Raw genomic sequence first — 21,172 nt, 5'->3', positions numbered from 1 at the left:
AATAAAGTAGAAACCTATTTTATAGGGCGGGTTCTTTAACTTTTAGATTGGATTCGTACCCTCATCTCCGAGCATTCAGTCATGGTTACAGACCTATTGGAGTTGACGATCTCATGGATCGTTAACGGTGTAACCTTCACCCTGTGAACGATTTACAAGGTCCTACCTAAAACTTGTTGGCGACTCTTTTACTCTTATTTCTTTCCCTTTAAACGCCACCATACTTAAGTGTATGATCACAGTGGGGTTCAAGTTTGGGGTAATGCTTGAAATATTCCCTACAAAAAAATATAAAAAAATTCAGAAAATATATGAATGTAAACATATTACGTACTTGTAAAAAAAAATAAAAAATAAAAAAAATTAAGTATGAACGGCTTACCAACTCTTTCACATGCTTTGATGTAGGGCAATGAAGATTCTTCTAAGATGACTCATGTCAAATTCTCCCTCATGATCAAAGATATCCTTACCTCTCATATGTTGATCTTCTTTAAAACTTCAATAGTATATAAGGAGTGGAGACGTGGAGTAAGAAGTAACAAATATATGATGATATGATAGGTAAGGGTCTGTTCTCATTGACTGAAATCAGCTGAGCTGAACTGAACTGCATTTCTCACTATAATTTTTTATGCATAAAATCTTCCTACAAATTTCCTTGCTTAAAAAAAAATGATGCAGTTATTGATCTATGATAAGTGACGACAATTTGCTCCTCAAAAAATTCACAGAAAAGAATTTGCATTGTATTCATTTATATTAAAGTTTAAATTAAGGTTACATTGTTACAATGAAAACTAGAATCTTATGGAGGAAACAAAACTTCCAATATACTTTGTACTCCAAAAGCTCTACACTTAAAACTTTTCTGGTCTATCCCTAGGTCGTGTACAGTAACTACGATCAATGATAATGACAATTTTTTTGCACTCGTAGAAGCATCGCCCGAGACCCACGAGGGCAGCGTGAAGAAACATATGTACACAATCCAAAAGAATACAAAATTTGTCTGACAATATATATACATCCATGTGCCAACTATTAGGTTCTGTCAAAGTTAACATGATGCATGTTCATCACAAGCTTCACTCTGAATTTTACCCCCGAAGCCACTTCTTTTAGGCCATTAATATGCTTTGATGATGATACAAATTGAAGGTCACAACATTCTATTGCGTGTATCGATCATTGGAGTTCTCTCCTGCAGCTAAGAGAACAAGGAAGCAAAATGCAAAATGAAATTAACAATCAATTTAACTTTGGAAGATTCATTTAGTGAAGGGTATAATATAAACAGGTCCTCAGCCCAAATAAAGGTAACTCTCTAGACCTGGACTGGAGAGAGAGAGAGAGAGAACCTCAATTGGTATGCTGCTTTCAGAAGGGAACCAATGCATAAGAACTCCCAAATGTGTCAAAGCCGGCATCAATTTAAACAGGATAGGAGTGGTAACCTTCAGTAAAAACAAGATTTAGCTGTAGAACTATGTTGTAAAAGCTAGACAAGCTTTTTATGCACAGTAAATAATCATCAGGAAAAGTAACAGTATATGTTATCAGAAAAAGCTTACCAAGCTAAGAGCAGTTGTTCCAAGAAGTAAAAGATACATTTTCCCCTACAAAAAAAGGGTAAAATCTGTAAGTCGCATTAAAAATTAACTATACAGGAGGAAAGTTGCTGCTAGCCACCTATACTGAAATATAAGACTATAAGAGTAATCCAAGTGGAGGATGAAAAGGCACAGCCCCAAAATGCTGAAAGAAATGAACAAACTCATTTTGATGCATGACATGCATCCAGCTTGTAGCTTTATTATCTCTACCAATGTAGCCTAGCAGAAACTACAAGTAGCACTCCAGAAAATACCACACCAAGCAAAAGAGGCAATGCAGCACTGGCAAAGCTTGGAAATCAGAATTCCAGATTAAATTAAGCATGCTATCAGAGTAATCAGACAAAACATGCACAAAATAGACTATTGCTGCGAGGGCTTGGGAAATTCATAATGTATACAACCTTACTCTACATCATTCAAACTAACAAACAAGTTGGCCACCAAAGAAAAACTTAATGATAAAAAAGCAGGATCATTCGTAAATTAAGAACAAACACAGGATGGAGCTCAATTCTAGAAAGACCTTTCACAAATTTGGAATACTTCTAACCGTTCTTGGTGTCAGCATTGTACTAGAGATATCCACCACATTTCAAAAAGGAATATAAGGAAACACATAGCAATGTGATCGTGTTGCAAAGCCCTTGATTTTGCCAAACAATCAAAGAAAACAGATACAGCTAAAGCTTATTTTTATTTATATAGAAAATAATATTGAAAGATGGAAAAGATTTTGCAGAAAACAAGGAGTGCCCCAACCTTAACAAAAATAATTGTCTATCAACCACACTGGCATCATTTTGAATATACTCTAGATAAACACCAAATTTATGCAAGGTTTTCTCAGAATAGAGAACAAAAATCATATTAATCATCCATTGCCAGTTTCCAGCCACATGTCCCCAAAATAGCCAAGCAAGCTGATTTTCAAGATATGAATATTTGCAAAACAAAAACAAACATTATAATTTTCTAAAAAAGAATACCTCGATAAGGTGAAGATTTGAAGCACGGCTTAGAAGAACGAAAGCAAATTCTCCAATTTGAGCAAGTGACAATCCAACCTGTTTATGTCATTTCAACATAAGTCAATTTTGTGCAAGCTCTCTACCTTTATAATAAAAAGAACTTCAGAAGCTATACTTACAAGAAGAGATGTCCTGATACTGTAACCAAAAGCCTTAGTTATCACAGCCGTAACAGATGTCTTAAACACCACAACCAAAATAACTGATGCAACCAATATATCCACATGAAGCCAAAGAAATTGCACACGTATCAGCATTCCAATGCTGGAAAGGAAAAGAGCAGCAAACAGGTTACGAATTGGCTCCACCTGCAATATACGATTTAAGAAACAAATACTGCTCAAAAAGGCTTCATGTACAAATATAGCTCAGAAGCAAACAGTAAGTAACATAAATAGCAAAGCAGTTGAGCAGACAATTATTGCAGAAGCTTCTACAATAGTGACTCTGACATATTATCTGTTTTCAGAATTGACAGCAGCTGAATTGAATACAGGCATTTTTTCTTGGTAATGTAGCCCGACATAGGCAAGCTTATAAATGAACAACATCCGAATAAATGAATTCTGGTTCATATACAGAAGCATACCTGGTCCAAAGTGTGCTGTGCAAAGTCCGTTGTAGAGATCATGACCCCAGCTACAAATGATCCCAGTTCCAGACTAAGACCAAGCTTATCACTGCACTGGAAAGACCGTAAACAACATAAATGAGCACAACTGAAATTCACTCATTCTATGTAAAAATAAAAAATAAAAAAAATAAAAATAAAACACTAAAACACCGACTGTTTCAATTACATCCAATTCCAAACAGCGAAACCTTCATGTTAAAATAGCAAAATATTATCCAAAGTAATCTCTAACTTAAAGGATACGCTGATACAGTAAAACAAATTCCCACAAACAATTGTTCTTTACCCCAAACTCCCAACACCCATCAAAGAGAACTTAGGATCGATATGACAAAATATGAAATTCTACAGTATGTCACTAGTAGCCACCCACATAAGGACAAATAGTCCAAACAACCACAGGTATTTCAAGTACCACAGTAACTAGAATCCTTGACATTGAACTAGTAAATAAACTACAAAAAAATCTTCATAATAACACTTGTCATAATTCTATATGTCATTACAACAGCGATCTCAACTTTCAAACCAAAAGTCCATATCAATAGCATATTGGTGTTACATTAAAGACTTGAAATAAGATAATAATAAAAATTTCAAAGTCATTGCATTGACACGATAAGATATCCCAATTTGGTGATGCAATTGAAACATTAGCACACAAGCTATGCACAAAACAACGATTTCAGAATAGACAACTTAAAAGCCAGCATAAATTGGATTCTATTAAAAGCCAGCATTTGTTTATGCATAGATGTACATGCATAAATTATTATTAATATTTTAAACTATTTTGTCAGAAGTGGGAATTATTTCAGGCTGGAGCAAAAAAACACAAGAACAAAGACAGCTCACTTGAAATAAGCAAAAGAAGAAAAATGATTGTGTTGGTAGTACTTACCCAAGCAGACAGCAAGCAGAATGCCACCAAAGCAAGTTGATAAAGTTCATTTGTCTGAAAATGGGAGAGAAATAAATGCCAATCGACATGTTTAATTGAAAGATGGTAAATTGGATAAATAAATTAGAAAAAAAGGCGAAATATAGTAATAAGAAAAAAAGGGGAGATTATAAGATACAGTTTGATCCTGTGTAATATATTTTGACAACTACTGGGCAAAAACCAACTAGAAAAGCATGTGAGTTAAGAACGGTAGACATCAACCACGGTCAAAAACGAATAAGGTTGATACTTATTCATTGTTATTAGCCTATCAAAAGCTTCACATAACTGATATGTTTAAACATATACAAACAAGTAAAAGCCCAAAGTAAAACCATTCTTAATAGTCAAACTACTAGAAACCTACACACATGCGAAATCCTTGAAATGTTATCAATGTTTCCTTTTGCAGCTATATCTACATCTACAACCCAAGATCACACCTCCGTCCTTAGCCACTTTATTCAAAAAGTCAAAACAATTAAAGGGTTTGATTATATGATGCTCATGTTAGGTGGTAACAATAAATGATGCTCATCTTTCAATGTGTTCAGACTTCAGATAAGAAAATTTAGGGAAAGGAAGGGACGAGTAAATAAGGGATATGTGTTCCCTTGTCTGGATATGCACGGGGCTAAAAGAAGGCAAGAAAATGGAATAAAAGGGATCCATTTTCATTCCTGTTTATATAAAAAAAACATTCAATTGTTTGGAAATTTTGGAAAAATATGACAATCCTCTTTTTATTTTTCCTCGCCCCTCCCCTCCCTTTCCCTTACCTCTATTTATTTCTTTCCCCTCCCTTACCCCTAGGTTGCAATCCAGATAATTGTTCAATTATCACCACCAAATGAAAGTATGACCAACTAACTAGGAAATGCTGAATTACTGATAAATATTAAAGCATCTGGCTCGAGAATCAAACTCTCCAACGTCACATAACAATCCTCAACATAATTGTGACTATTTTGATGTGAGAGAATTTCGATTAACAATTGGGCTCCTTGGTTCTCCCACAAAAGCCTCTTCAATGAAGAACATTTCAGGACTAATGTCTGAGGAAACCCACAAAATATAATGCTTATTAGCTACCAAATTTAGCCTTAAGAATTTATGGTCCCTGTGACCCCATTAACTGCAATTGACCAACATTTTTTTTATTAAATGTGAATTCAATTGTAATCAGGGCTAACTCAGGAAACTTACAAGTTTGATGTTTCAACAATTATTCTGACAGTGAACAAAAAATACGATCATTCACCTGAGATGACAGCTGTATCATCAGCTTTAGGAAACGAGGTATAAATGACCACGTTAATATAGATGCAGTTGCGAGGTAGAGAGACAAGATCAACAACCTGAAATTAAAAGTCACATAAATAGAATGATTGAAATAAATGTAACCATCAAATGAAGTAAAAGTAGGGACAAAATATTTCGAGTTAGAATCATAGTTATGGATGTGGAAGTTTGATAACAAAGTGATCTTGCAGACTGCATAAAACTTACAATCTACCCATTGAGGCAATTCCCATCAGAAGGCCACTGTTACCACCCATAACTGGAAGCAATGCAAACAATAACCCCACAGCACAATCCTGAAATCTCTCAAAGCAGAATAATAAACAGATACGAAAAAACAACTAATTCAAGATCCAACTTCTGCAAGAAATTCAAATTTAAATCACCTGAAAGATAAGTATCCCAATAGCAACTTGGCCATGTAGAGCATTGTTCTGGTTTCTTTCTATCAAAAATTTCACCACCTAGATAAAGGTTTACAATGGAAGATAGTTATGTGATGAATGCAGCTACATTATAAAAACATAATAAACTGTCAGGCTACAGCAAGAGTACACAAGGAAATACCACAGCTGTTGATGACATAGAGAGGAAAGAACCCACAAACACCCCCTCTGACAATTTTCCTCCACATATCTGCAGGGATAGTCATGTATTATCACCATAACCACCTCAACATCAAATTTATGAGTAAATATTAATTCATTAAAGTACAACTTTGAATCCTGAGACTTTACCATAGCAGTTATGCCACACAAAAACATGAAAACGATAATTTGAAGCATCCCACCGAGAGCAGATACAGGTCCTACTGCTCTGAGCTGCACCAAACTACAGTTAAAACAGCTTCTACCATAGAGTATGAACACATTTGTGGTTTTAATTTATATATTTTCATTTGCTCAAAATGAACACATAAACTTATTGTAATGAAACTCTCCATCAAAAGTCAAATTAACAGCAACAGCAAGAACACAGATAAAAACTAATCAGGAAAAAAAATTCTTGCCTTGGTCATGGAAAATTCCAATCCTAAAGCAAATAGAAGGAACACAACACCAAACTGAGCAACAGTTTCAACCTATACAGAAGAAAACATGTAAAACAAATACAGAACGGTTAGATGGCTAAAGAAATAAGTTCCCAAAATGTGGTAAAGCTAAACACATGTAAAAACAGAAACTATCAGAGGCAACTGGATTAGAAGCTACATGAAAGAAAACATTCCGCTATACAAGTCTCTCTTCTCAAAAGGTCACATATTACTGTCATACACAAAATATAGGAAAAAAGAAACGTTCTATGTTCACTTTTGTACAATAAACTATATGTTTCCTCCCTAATGCTGTCTTTAAAATACTTCTGTGAATTTGATGAAAAATGAAGTAAAATATGATATTAAAGCGACTGCAAAAGCTGAGGAAGAGCACGAAAAACTAAATAGTCGTAAATCATACGAAAAACTGCTCACGACGAATTATAAGCAGAGCATGGCAAGGAATTTCTAATATATTTGTAAAGAAACAAGGCAGTCTGACTTCACCTGAACCATTTCACTGATACAATTCAGACCCCCTGGCCCAATCATTGATCCCGCAAGGAGGTAGCCAACAATAACCTGCATTTCAGTTACGAAAGCAAAAGACTTAATACGCATAAATGCAGACAGATAAAATTCATCATCTAGATTCTAGAATCAACATCCCCCCCCCCCCCTCCCCCACCCAAGCAAGAGGTAAAAAAACGTACCGGTTGTCCCAAACATGAAAAGATAATTCCTCCAACGGCAGCAGATACAATCAGTATAACCAAATCTGAGATTAACCTGTTACAAATGCAAAGCAAAGACAATTTGTAAATCCAGCTAAATAAATATTTAAAAGAAAATGCACCACATAAATACCTAGTTATGTTCGCATAATAATGAGTAGCTTCAGTTTATTTGAACTGAAGAACAAAAAATATAAGGAAAAATATAGTTGACAAATGTAAAAGACAATTAATCACATACCTAAAATCTACTTGAAGAATTGGATATTTTGATTTCTTGTTAGACATCACAAACACATTATCCTGCAGGAGTACAATGTAATGAGAGTTGTCCAAAAAAAAGTCCATAACAATTTGATTAAAGTATTTGCAAAGTACTTCAGAACAAGAATGCATCCAAGTTTGGACTTTGGAGCACCTTTTTATCAATCAATGTTGCCATGTCATCAGACTCTTCATTATCCAAAGAGAAAACATCTTGGATCTGAAAGGCCTTTGTTCCACTGCCACGGTTATGTTGGCAACACAGTAAAGAATAAGAATCAAAATACAAAAATAAACAAAGCAAACTACGCTACTTTACCTTTCTAGCAAGAATATTAAAAAAATAAATACTACCTCCGTTAACGGTTATTTGCAACATTTCTAGGTGAATTTGGGTTCAAGGTTTCGTAGGTGTTGTGGGTGGTCTAGGTGGTGTTGGGTTTTATGGTGGTAGTTGGGATTAATTCAATTCGTGGTGGTGGTGGTTGGGATTAATTCAATTCGTGGGGGGAAGGGGATGGTTCGATTGGGGATTTCGTGGTTTTTGTGGTTGTTTTCGATAGGTCATAGTGGTAGTTTTCAGTGATGGTATTTAGTGGATTTTGGTGGGTTTCAAAGGGTTTTGATGGTGGTTTTCTGGGTGTTGGTGGTATTCGGTGGTGGTGGTTTCAGTAGGTTTGTTGGTGGTGGTTTTCGGTGGGTTCAGGGTGTCGGTGGTGGTGGTTTTTGGTGGGTTCTGGGTTTCAGTGGTGATGGTGAATTTGGGTTTGAGTTTGGTGGTTTATTGATTTTGGTTAATTGTGGTTTTTTAAAAATTAGATTAATACTTCAGTACTACCCTTATATTTCAATAATCATGTTTTAAAACTTTCGCCTAGGAGTCCGTGCATGTCCCTTTCGTTGCAAATAACTGTTAACGGAGGTAGTAAATAAATAACACTCTAGATTGAACCAGATATGACAAATGAAATAACTACTGCATAATGCCTCCAGTTATTTTCTTACTTTGCTTCTCCTGTCTCATTTTTCTTCCCTTTTTCGTGAGAAATTTTAGCAACAGTCTCAAGCTCAGCCTGTTGAGAAAGAATAAAATAATTAGAAGTTGTCTTCAGATAAACACGACAACATCATGCTTCAAGTGTATACTAACTATTTCATATCAGAGACGTGACAGATATACATTTAGTAATAGAACAGTAACGAAATGACATTCCATAATGGAAAAAAAAAAAAAAAAAAAAAAAAAAAAAAAAAAAAAAAAAAAACCTTTGCCCTATGATGTTAAAATAAAAAAGTAATGAAGACAGATGTAACTATGCAATGGAGTGTATGCAGAAAGGGCATTACCATAACAGTACCAATGGGACTATTAAAAGGGAGTGTGAAGGAAGAACTTAGGGGTCATTTGGTTCAACAAAATAGATTGGAATGGATTAGAAATTCCATACCATGTTTAATAAGTTTGGTTATAAACTTATAACTGGAATGGATTTGTATTTAATTAGAACTTGTATCTAGGGTGGCACGGATTTAGAATCACAGGGGATGAGATTGTAAGGAGTTGGAATGGAGTTATATACTAATATTATAAGGTTCCACAGCATAAAATGTCCAACCCGAACCAAACATTGGAATGGATTTGAATCCATCCCAACCCATTCCCCTAGTGGATGATCGGGCCCACCCAAAATAAGAAATGGGGCTTATAAATAGCACATAAGTTCTATGAGGAAATGGGAAGACTTTGTTTAGGGACGGAGGAAATAATTGCTTCATAAAAACTAGATATGCTATCAAATTCCATTCAAGCTTACAAAGATTACTAAATTGACAATAGAATTTTATAGATCATATGGCGCCAAATACACAATTAGCAATTTTCAAAACCCTTACTATCTTCTTCTTATCCAGCTATCCATAGGATAACATGTCACCTTGCATATACTTTACAAGATAGACAACATTAAGTTTGAACATCGGACTGTAAATACATATGTTCATCTATCGTTGATTAATGATCTAGGAAAGCTAAAAATTGCATGACGAAACTTTATTTATTAATCAGAGAATAGCAAGCCCATCTCGCTCTCTCCTGTTTACTACAATCCTAAATTAAGTCACCTAGATGCCAGATGGCATGCCAAATGCATTATAAACAATCGGCTTACTGTTCATCATCATTATGATCTTACATAAGACCTTAATAGTCTACCGACTACACTCAACAGTTCATTAATAGACAAGGCCACAAGGGGGAAAAGAACATCATGTGCAGAAAACTTAAGATGTTAAAGCAGCCAGACCACGATGATTTTAATTTAAATACTACTGGTATCACATTTCATGTAACAAGCAAATCAGTTCAAGCATAAAGCCTAGTAATAAAAACTGAGTACCTGACAAATTTAAAAATAACTATTATAAACTATTGAAATCAGAACCAAGAATATGGAGGCATTGTGGACCTACTTGCTTGTCAGCTACACTGGTGTTGAAACTACTTCCATCAGAGCCTGAAAGATACATCATAAAAGAATTTAAAATGATATCATCATCATCATAAAGTGATCAGGAAAACAACATCAACATCAATTAACTGCAGACCTTAAAAGTCATTAAAATTTTAAGTGAACATGGTTCTATAAATTCCTTGAAAAGAGGACCTTGTGGAAACTGAAAACATAATTTGGATGTTGAACAGTACCCAAAGAATAACAAATTGATAAGTTCCTAGACACAATCTAGAGATGAAGCAAAAGTAAATATTATAAAAATCACCATATCCAGAGGTATTTGTGGTCTCAAGTGATTTCATGGACAAATTAGAGTAACAAGTTCCCACAATAAACCTATAAAAAAAAAAAAAAAATAAGTTTGGGAGGGGTTGGACTTTGGAGATTAAAGACACTTGAAGAGGAGTTTGCACAGATAAATTAGGACCTACATTGAATAAGAATATATCAAACCATCATATATGAGGTTTGATATCAGCTAGTATCAGCTTAAATCTTAATTATAAGTCACAAAGCAATCACTTCCCTGAGTAAAAGGTGTTAACTCCAACAAAAACTTTAAAAAGAATTTTCAGAACTGAGCTAAAAAAAGCCAACTTTTCAGCTTTGGCTAATACAAACATTAATATTAAAAAATTGAAACAAGAGAAGAAGAATTCCTAAAACAAGGCCACAAGGGTCACAATATGCTGCACGGCTGAATCACCACCAAAAAATGACCCTCCATGATTTGTCATATTGTCTACACAAATCTTAGCATAAGGTGGGATCGCAATATAAAAAATAAATAAGATATACGGTTTGTTTGGATAGCAAAGTGGAATAGAAAGGGAAGAAACGGAAAAAGAAGGAAGGGGAGGAATGGAAGGGGAGGGAGAAGGTAAGGTTACATTTTCCCTCCAAATCCTTCTAACATTGGAAGGATTTGGTTAATTAAGAGGGAAAGAAAATGAATCCTTTCATTTCCTTTCCTTTCCCTTCCCCTCCTATCCAAAGAAGGGAGGATGAATACATTCATTTCTATTCTTTTCCTTTCCTTCCAATTTTCTCAATCCAAACAATGTGATAAAATCACCCCGTAATTGAGTAAAACTCACCCTAAGATTCAATGTATATGTAAAAGTCTCTCCATCAGCCCATCCATTGTTCAAATTCATCCTCACTCAGCTAGATAAACATAACAATGTGATTATGAACATACATTGTCAAAGTTCGTCAAAAAGCAACACATCCAAACACAATCACAGGAACGGACCAAGGAATTCGCCACACTAGCCATATCAACCAAATGCATCCGAATAAGCTCCCAATTAGATATAATCACTTTTAGTGTTCTTTCATACACCATGAAGTAGTAATCATGCTTAAACAAATCATATTCCTAAAGTCAAAATTACCTCATACATTACATACCAATGCAATCAAATGCAACACTAATTCAATTACAACTAAACTACTTCAACTCAAATTATAACACAAAATCAGAGTAACAACCAAAACAAACACCAATTTTCTCAAATTTCACCAATGCTAGCACTATAACTCAACATTCAATCAAAAGATAAGCTAAAATCCACAAAAACCCTAAAAAAAATTCAAAAAAAATCCAAAATCATCAAACCTTCAGGCTGATCATTCTCAGAAAACTCCTTCTCCAACACATGATCGATCATCTTGGCGATAGTACCCTCACCATCAGGCGGAGTAGAATTGAAGATATTATTGCCATAAAATCTCTCCCGCATTTCTTGGTCAGATCTCGCGCAATTACAGAAATTGACGCCGATTTCAGCAACCACTAAAACCAAAACAATGCAAACCCAAAATCTGCTGAATCTCCAACTGAAAAAGGGTTCCACATTCGCCATTTTCGGAAGCAAGAAAGATGAAGGAGGGTTGAATTTTCTCTCTCCTGAAATCCGGCGGAAGAAGACGGGAGGTTGGAATGAAAAGGGAGAAGAAAGAAGGAAGTTTGAGTTCGTTAAAAAAATGGAATTGGGAATTTGAAATAAAATTTAATTGGGATTTATGATGTTAGCGGGATCTCCATTGGTTGCTTCAAATGGCAACGATGTGTACCTTTTTCTTTTTTCCCTCTTGTGTATTTTGACCTTTTTAGGTGCAAATCTAACTCCTTTTCTTACATGGTTGTTGAAGCTACTCGGGTAATTATATTCTCCCATTTGGGTAAATACCTCTTTTAAATATGATAAGGGAATCACAATCAGCGTTGTCTCTAATGATGACACCTGATGCTGCTGAGTTGTTTTTTTAGTGAACCATCGAAGTTGAGTTTAAAAGAGTTTGTAGGAGTGCTTCCCAAATAACCCGTTGTTGTGGAATGGAATGGATGGGTTGGTGGTGGGTATGAGTTTGGGATCTCTCCATAGGTGATTCCGAGCTTAAAAAGATATCTGTGAGAGTGCGACATTGCCACTCGTTGAACGCAAATTGCGCTCTATGGAAAGTTCGAGGGATATCTAATGTTTCATTTCAAAAAATAATAGAATTTCGTTCTTTCCATATGCTCCATAATAAAAGATAAACTTTGTAAGAATTGAGTTGATATTTTTGAAGTTGTTTAGGGTGGGTAGCAAGTCGTCATGTATTATATGAGAAGTTTCTACCGTAACTTAGTATAACTATTAATTTTATTACATATACTATATAATCATGACATTTTTTTTAATAAACTTCTCAACGGTACGTTCTATAATTTTTTTATTATGGGGTTGTCTGGCAACCGATGGTTGGTTGCTGGTTGTTGGCTTGTTTGACTAGCTAGAAGTATTAGCTGTATAGGTTGGCTTGTGAGTTATTGTTTAAGCCAGCTGTTTACAAAAGTGTATGGTAAAATTATTAATGGTTGTTAGCTGTTTATTAGTGATACGTGGGTTAACAAGCCAAAAGCCAATAGAAAAAGCTGCTCTTATTAGCTTTTGGCGGAAAAGCTAACTTAAAAGCCAACTACCAAACATATTTTTTTGGCTGTTTGACCAAACTAAAAAGCCAAAAGCTAGACAAAAAGCCAATTGCCAAACACCCCCTATGTAATTTTACATATTGGCCTTGTTTGGCAATTGGCTGCTGGTTAGCCAAAAACCAACAAAAAAAAGTCAGTGAAAAGCCATTTACCAAACAAGCCCAAAATATACAGAACTTTACCCTTTATACGCAGTGATCATATGTAGACAGACAATCTCATTCAATAGCTATCTACCTAAATTAAATAATAATTGTTCAAGTTTCTAGTTTGACTGTAGGAGATGAAGAAAAAAAAAAAGGCAAAACAAAGGAGAATACAAGTTCAATTCAACATTATTCTTTCTATGTTTTTGGGTTTTAATTTACTTTTTTAATGATTTTTTCCCTCATATTTATGTCATACTTTATTACTTTCTCTGTATCTTTTTAGTTGCTACATTTTTCTATTTTGGAAATTTCTAATTAGTTATAAATCTTTTCATTTTTGACTTTTTTCATGAGTCCAACTAATTTTTCTCCCTATCTCCCCCCTTTTAAAAAAGAATTTAAGAGACCGTAAAAAATAAAAGTGTAGCAACTAAAAAACGATGGAAGTATTAACAATAATAAGATTGTCATTGCAACATTACATTACATCAACTTTTTGTTTGTTCATGCTATAAATTGTATATGTATGTTATGTCACATTTTTTTAATACAAGTAAATGTTTATTGAGAGCATAGAGTAATTTTTAAATAGATGGGGTCCTAAATTAGTACTTGTATCTAGGGGTGTCAATTCGGATAATCAGATCGGGTCTAATATGTTCGGGTGGGGTCGGGTAAATTTTTAAAGTTGAGTTATACTAAATTATAATGTCTCCAAATCTGAATCGGATATTTTTTTGGGTCAGTTTCGAATCGGGTCGGGTCGGGTGTGCTTTTGACACGTCGGTATCTTTTAAAAACGAAGTTATATCGAACTCAACATGGGCCCTCGCAAGTCTCAACCCAGCCCATAATAATAATAAAACAAGTATTTGGAAACCCTAGGGTAAGGTTCATACTTCCATAGCAGCATCTCAAGTTGAAAGAGAGAGAGAGAGTGAGGCTCAGACATTTGCAATGGCGGCAAAGCAGAGGAAACCACGAGTAACCCGAAACCCAGAATTGGATCACAACTGTGGTCTTTGGGCTATGAAAGCTAAAAACGACGGCGTTTTGATGATGTCATTGATGATTAATAAACGTAACCCTAAGCCTGCTAAACTCAGGTTTGTTATCTTTTTATCAATGGATTTGGTTGTGAATTGTGATGTTGATTGCCTGAATTGGGTTTTATTAGGAAAGATATGATATATTATTTGATAACAAGATATATTTTCTTATAGTTTATCTTAGGAAAAGATAATTAGTTTCCTAAGTTAGATAAGTTTTGGTTTCCTTGTTGCTCAAGGAGAGATCTTGTATAAATATGGATGTTGGGTGGAATATTATGATCAAGAAATACAATTCTAAATTCTTCTAATTCTCTTAATATTATCAGGTTTTGTGTTTTCAGAGCTAGTATATATAGAGGCGGTTTTGCCCTTATTCATAATTCATAATAATTCACTAGATTTTCTTAAACTTTTCTACCAACAACTTGTGTGTGTTTGTTGTCTGAAATTGGAATAATATGGGTGCAGAAACTGAAGTCGGTAACTCTAATATTGCTGTCTCTTGCTTACAAGCTGTAAGTTTTTATTTTCTTACATTTAAATTTGGCCTTTTATCTCTTGCTGTTGATAATTATGTGATATTGTTCATTTAATTTTACATATTATCGTAAGATTTCCGTTCGATTGTTTGATTTATGTTAATTTCCAGAGATTGACAGTTGCGAAACAAGAATTGAGGTTGAAAGCTTAGGTGATAAATTGTTAATAAGATTGGCAAAATTGTTGTGTGTGAAACTCAAAATTCATGGGATTGAAACTTGAGCATTTAAATTAAATTTTGATGGTTTATTGCGTTCATAACCCCTTAAAGTTATTGAATAGACTAATTTTTTTTTAATTAAATTGCCTATCTTTTGATTCTGTTCTCATCAGAATTCTGAATGAGTGATATCTTAATTAGCACAAACTTTTAAAAAAATCGGGTGTACATTAATTATCGTACATCCATTATAAAGATAGGCTAAAGTAATCCAAAGTTACCCCTGAAATGAATAAAAGTTACCTTTAAAATGAATAAAAGTTACCCCAATATGTACGAAAGCAACCAATGCAAATAAAAATCATCTATGCTTTATTAGTAAAGAATCACATTTTAAATGACTAAAAATCAATTATTAGTGATTGAATGTAATTAAATTACCATTATAAAACTTTTCTTGTTGTCTATTTATATAAAAATCGTATTATGTTTAAAGTTACCTAAAAAAAGGCAAAAAGTTACCCTAAAATTAGGTAAAAGTTACCCTTATACTGCTCGATGTACAATAATATTATTGTAAACCGGGTGTATACAAAAGTTTTTCCTTAATTAGATTGCCAACAACGTAGTGATTTGACTTGGAACATATGATCTGATATGTGTAGTTGCCTAGTTGGAGTTAGGAGTTGCTTTGAAATTGTTATAATTTATTTATTCTAATTAATTTTAATAAGAATCGTATCTTGTTTCAGGATAACAAGACCCCATCTGATGGACAGCAGTTTGTACCAAAAATTCGCTCAGGTAGCTCTGCTGATATCGGGCCACGTAAGCGTATGGAGGATGAACATATAAGGATTGATGATCTTTCTCTGTACTTGGACTCAATGTTTAGTTGTCCCAAGCCAAGTGCTTTTTATGGGGTTTTTGATGGTCATGGAGGTCCTGAAGCAGCAGCTTATGTCAGGAAAAATGTGAAAAGGTTCTTTTTTGAAGATGTGAAATTTCCCGAATTCTCTGAATTGAACGACTTATATCTTCAAGAAGTAGAGAATTGCCTCCGCAATGCCTTTCTTCTTGCAGATATAGCCATTTTTGAAGATAGCAGCATCAGTACTCGTACAGGGACAACTGCTCTTACAGCTTTGATTTTGGGAAGGTATTCTTTCATTTAATTACAGTACATATGCCTCCTCGTTTTCGTGTAGTATTAGGTGATGCTCGGTTTAGTTTAGTCGAGTTTAAACTTTTAATGAAGCTGTTTTTTATCATTCATCATTGTCCTGGTTCTCTTTCAGGTTCTTGCTGGTTGCAAACGCTGGTGATTGTCGTGCTGTCCTATGTCGGAAAGGAGAAGCAATAGATATGTCGCATGACCACAAGCCTAAATACCCATCAGAAAAGAGACGAGTTGAAGAACTAGGTGGCTTTGTAGATGATGAGTATCTAAACGGTGTTTTAGCAGTGACAAGGGCACTAGGGGACTGGGAAATGAAGCTTCCTAAGGGTTCAGCCGCACCCCTAATTGCCGAACCTGAACTAAGACAGATTATCTTGACTGAAGATGACGAGTTTCTTGTAATGGGGTGTGACGGAATCTGGGATGTCATATCAAGTCAACGAGCCGTTGACCTTGTGCAATATGGATTAAGGAGGCACAATGACCCACAACTATGTGCCGAGGAGCTACTTAGAGAAGCTTTGAGGCTCGAGACCTTTGATAATCTGACTGTCATAGTTATTTGTTTCTCTTCTTTTGATCATCAGAATAATAGTCGCTCAATGTTCAGGAATCCGGGGTCTAAACGTAGCCTCACAGTGGAGTCCTTGGCAAAGCTGAAGAGCTTAATAACTCATTAATAAGTAGAGTTTCGCTATCATATTTGTTGAAAAACATGCTTGCAAGAGTGTTAATTTTCCGAATTCTTGTGGAGTACCTTTTCAAGCAGATTATTTGCTCAATTGATTACGTAGTATATATTTTTCCTCGGTCCGTTTGACCGAAGTCGCATACACTGGTTGATATCTTGATAAAAATTTTCTATAAACTCATCATGTGAGCTGAAATCAAAATCATTTCTTAAAGAAAAGTTTTCAATACTTTTGGTCCCGTACTCCGATAGTTCCTAATCTGTTTTAAAGGTCAAACTTTGAAAATTCTAACTAATAATTCTTGTTGATAGTACTATATAAAAATACATGGTTAAAATATTGTTAGTTTTGTCTAAATGTGTAATTTTATAATATCGGATCAATTTAGGGGCTGTTCTCTTACGTTGAAATTCAATTCAGTTCAGCTAAATTCAGTTCAGCTTCTAATTTCCTTCTTAATGTACTTTTTACTGATACGCCATTCAAAATATATCGCGACCTCGAACCGAATTATAGTGTATCACTGTATCATGAGGTCCTCATGTTAAGATGCGTTGATGTCCATGATGATTAAGACCCCTCATTTCTTAATCCTTATCTAAGGACAAGAGAAAAGGGTAACAAAATCTGCATTTGCCAAAAAGAATGACGTGGCAATGATTGATCCACTGATAATTCAAATACATGATCAACAACAAAGAGTGTGCTCTCCACACGTTCAAAATAAATACACTTTCATTTTACTCATTATATATTTATATGATTAATATCTTTCTTACTATTTTGCCATCCTTTCTAAATAAAGCAAACAATTTTAATTCCTTTCAATAATTTTACTAAAGAAAATGGCTTCTTCTCTTAACATATTTAGCAATGTTAATGGGTTTGGGTGCACGACACCATCAGTTGGTTCACAACAGAGAAGAAGGATGGTTGTGGTAAGGGCAGAAACAATTAACCCAGAAATCAGGAAAACTGAAGAGAAAGTTGTTGATTCTGTTGTTGTTACTGAGCTTTCCAAGAATATCACCCCTTATTGCAGGTTCTTATCCTAATTATTACTCTATTTCTTTATAATTTCATACACTATATATATTCTTGACTATTTGTAGAAGATCTTCACCCCATATATGTGCTACCAGTTGTACATAAAATATTGTCTTGGCTTCATCTAGTTTAGTTTCAAAATTCTTATGATCTTTGTTGTTATAATTAAGTGTCTTCGGAAATTATTATCCATACAAAAGTAAAGAATTGTTAAATAGTTCGTTATAGGTTTATGGTATTTAAACTTGATGTTCAAAATTGCCAAATAATATTGTATTGTTATTTGAACATGAGAAATTGTATCCTTATTTGTTTAATGATAAGCCAATGACAATATAATAATGATATAGATCTATTGGGCATTACTTAGGGTACAATGAACAAATAGACTAGTTATAAAATATTTTAATATTTTAATTACCCCACGTATGGTTACATCTATATTAAATAGATACTTACACCGTATCTAACCTAGTTACTAAATCTGGCTGTGTTTTAACAAGTGTTACACTTCTTTTATTGGAAAAAACTACATTAAAATATTATATCTCTCTCCTCTCATTGTCCCCACTCAAACCCCTACTACTTTTTTTTTATTATTATTTCTTTCCACTCACATTCATTACTTTTCAATAAACTATTAACCCCACTATATTTCTTTTACAATTTTTTAATACTTCAACTACTCTACTTACCTCTTATATTATTTAAGTCAATTAAATTGCCTAAAACTATGTGCTGATCAAACTGTAACACTTAAAAAAACACGTAGGGAGTATGATCATTCAATTTTGGGTGTTAGTCTTATCAAATTAATACAACTGAAATGGGTTGTTTTTTTGGGCCAGGTTTTGACAGCTTTAGTTACTTACTAGATAACCTCTATTATGTGAGCCCATGTGAGCATAACATTTGAAGCGGCCCAATAATAACAATATGAATTTGGACTTCTGAGCCCACTAACACATGGCTTACTTTGCAGGTGTTGGAGATCAGGGACATTTCCTCTGTGTGATGGGAGTCATATGAAGCACAACAAAGCTACTGGTGACAATGTTGGACCTTTGTTGTTAAAGAAGCAGTAATTCTGATTCATATCGATGATCTACTTTCCTTCTATTTTTTTGGTTGCTTTTCTTTTTGTTTGGATTTTGATTATTGTCACCTAGCAACTTATGCCTAGAGTTATTTATTTCCTCTTCGAGTGGTTGAGATTAAGTAAGCAACCGTATTTTGACAGTGCATGCTAATGAGTTGTGAATCCTGTGATTAACTGTTTTGCGATAATGTTATTACTTGTTGTTGCTGCCTTCGTTCCAAAATTATACTCTGTACGACATATCTCATTCACATGATCTAATATAACTATATATATAAGTAATAACATTCGGGTATAATTAAATATATATTTATATATATACACATTGATCACTTGTCGTGTTCACCCTGATCGATATGATGGTTCTTGGTTCATGACCTGGTGTATAGCATATTATTCTTCACAAAATAAGCTAGTTATTGTCGGTGGTGCCGAACACCGCGAGATGTACGTGAATTGTCTAAGTCATAATGGTAGGTATGTATGTAGTTGCGTCGAATTTAGCTGTTAATTGGCAGCCAAACATAAGATTAAGTGAATTGAGGACAGCCCTAAATAGTTTTTTCTAAGTAAATTGACAGGCACAAGTTTGTTTCGTGACCACCTACAACGGCATGTGCACTATAATTTACCAAGATTATATTCTTTGACTCCAATTCCACCGACTAATTTTAATTGCTTCTCAGATCATTGAATTGGTTGTGTTAGTCATTTAAAATTTAACAGAGTTACAAAGATCTTTGGTAAATTTATTGTTGTAGATTGTTTGATACTCCAATGTATACTATTTATATGCATATATATTTTATTTTAAAAAGCTATGTGCATATATAAATTAACTTCTAACTTTCTACGCATTGCTTATTTGCTTGTTTGTTATTTCGTATTAGAAATCTGCCTTTTATTTGTTTCAAACTACATAGTATTGCATATTCACATCACTTTAATTGTCAAGCTACTACGATTGCTTACCATAACTTTGAACATTAATATTCCAAAAAAATAAAATATAAAAACCTTAATATGAAGTATTATGAGATTTTACAATGAAACTAATCCATTAAACTACAATTTAATTACTTGATAACCTTTTTTTTTTTTTTTTTCAAAAGAAGTCATTTTTTTATTAAGTAAAAAAAAAAAAAGTGTAAGTTAATCATTGTGAACCATTTTTAGGGTTGATATAGTAAAATAGCAAACTTTGTACGAAGTTATAATTAACTATTCATTAAAAAAGATCAATATTAAATTAAAAAAACACTCCGTCCTCGTAGTACTATCAACTGTAAACTAAAATCTTCAAAAGATGTACGTGAAAGTTTCGAATAACAAGTGTCATTTTTAGGTCAAATTATAATGGAATCTTATTTGAGTACTAGCTATCCACCAATTCAAGAAAGGAGATTTGAATAGATTAATTAATGTTCGTTGCTTTAGTTTGCTCTCTCAATCATGTAGTATTATATAATATATAAAATCAAATAAAGCACGTACTTTTAATTAGAAGCCGCAGAGGTGTTCTAATTTGCAGGGGTATGAACATTGAACAACCTAAGACGTGTTGATTGTGATTATTTCAACTTTGATCAGCAGGCCAACTTGTACTAGTCATTATTTTCATGTGATTTTATTGTCATACATCACATTAAAGATATAATAATGCAGACTATATACTAATTATTTATTAAAAAGTAATCAAATGATTATACGGAGTAGATATTGCCTTTCAAATACACAGTTACAAGCTTTGGACAAACTTAAATTGCGAAACATACACTGTACTTCATTACAACTTATAATACTATATAAATAATTCAACTTAATACATTAAAAAAATAATTGCAAATTATATTTAAATAGGTGTAGACGTGTAGTGGCAATAATCAAGTAATCAACCATATAACGTGATCAATAATAATACTAGCAAAGGCTATGATGTACTTGTATTTGTTAGCGAAAGGCTTCCAACCCAAAAACGACCATGGATCGAATATGACGATTGGTTTATCAACATTGGTATTTGTACAACTATACAAGACACTCTATGCACTACATACAAAATTACAAATTGTAGTAAATCTGTTATTATTACCATCATTTGTTACGCGTATTGAACGGACTAAACAATTGAGCTTAGCAAAATTGTTGTTTGTAACACGTCACAATCGATCATATGCTTGTACTCCTAAGTAATTAA

General features: G+C 33.8%; 3 protein-coding genes across 4 annotated transcripts; 2 read left to right on the top strand and 1 right to left on the bottom strand.

Annotated features, from left to right (window-relative positions):
- Positions 1-736: 736 nt before the first annotated feature.
- On the bottom strand, positions 737-12,104 carry LOC145607777 (K(+) efflux antiporter 5-like). Its single transcript, XM_081663367.1, has 20 exons — positions 11,695-12,104; positions 10,030-10,073; positions 8,566-8,633; positions 7,715-7,799; positions 7,538-7,599; positions 7,276-7,351; positions 7,070-7,144; positions 6,536-6,607; positions 6,264-6,347; positions 6,094-6,162; positions 5,913-5,990; positions 5,734-5,822; positions 5,486-5,582; positions 4,183-4,236; positions 3,237-3,332; positions 2,767-2,955; positions 2,606-2,683; positions 1,575-1,619; positions 1,362-1,457; positions 737-1,210 (listed from the first exon to the last, which is right to left on the bottom strand). Exons 1-20 carry the CDS (start codon positions 11,939-11,941, stop codon positions 1,163-1,165), a joined length of 1,752 nt encoding a protein of 583 aa, XP_081519493.1. The 5' UTR covers positions 11,942-12,104; the 3' UTR covers positions 737-1,162.
- Positions 12,105-14,109: 2,005 nt separating this feature from the next.
- LOC145608709 (putative protein phosphatase 2C 49) lies at positions 14,110-16,927 on the top strand. Of its 2 annotated transcripts, XM_081664316.1 has the most exons (4): positions 14,110-14,311; positions 14,726-14,772; positions 15,710-16,116; positions 16,256-16,927. In XM_081664316.1, the coding sequence occupies exons 3-4, from the start codon at positions 15,794-15,796 to the stop codon at positions 16,815-16,817; spliced, it is 885 nt and encodes a 294-aa protein (XP_081520442.1). In that variant the 5' UTR covers positions 14,110-14,311; positions 14,726-14,772; positions 15,710-15,793; the 3' UTR covers positions 16,818-16,927. The 2 variants fall into 2 exon arrangements, with proteins under 2 accessions (XP_081520442.1, XP_081520443.1); XM_081664317.1 differs by lacking the exon at positions 14,726-14,772.
- Positions 16,928-17,605: 678 nt separating this feature from the next.
- Positions 17,606-19,126, top strand: LOC145609097 (CDGSH iron-sulfur domain-containing protein NEET-like). The gene is made up of 2 exons (XM_081664661.1): positions 17,606-17,871; positions 18,859-19,126. The coding sequence occupies exons 1-2, from the start codon at positions 17,675-17,677 to the stop codon at positions 18,959-18,961; spliced, it is 300 nt and encodes a 99-aa protein (XP_081520787.1). The 5' UTR covers positions 17,606-17,674; the 3' UTR covers positions 18,962-19,126.
- Positions 19,127-21,172: the final 2,046 nt, after the last annotated feature.

The sequence above is a fragment of the Chenopodium album genome, chromosome 23 (genome assembly GCF_948465745.1).
Source record: "Chenopodium album chromosome 23, dcCheAlbu1.1, whole genome shotgun sequence".
Lineage (NCBI taxonomy): Eukaryota > Viridiplantae > Streptophyta > Magnoliopsida > Caryophyllales > Amaranthaceae > Chenopodium > Chenopodium album.
This window is presented reverse-complemented; position numbering and strand designations above follow the sequence as displayed.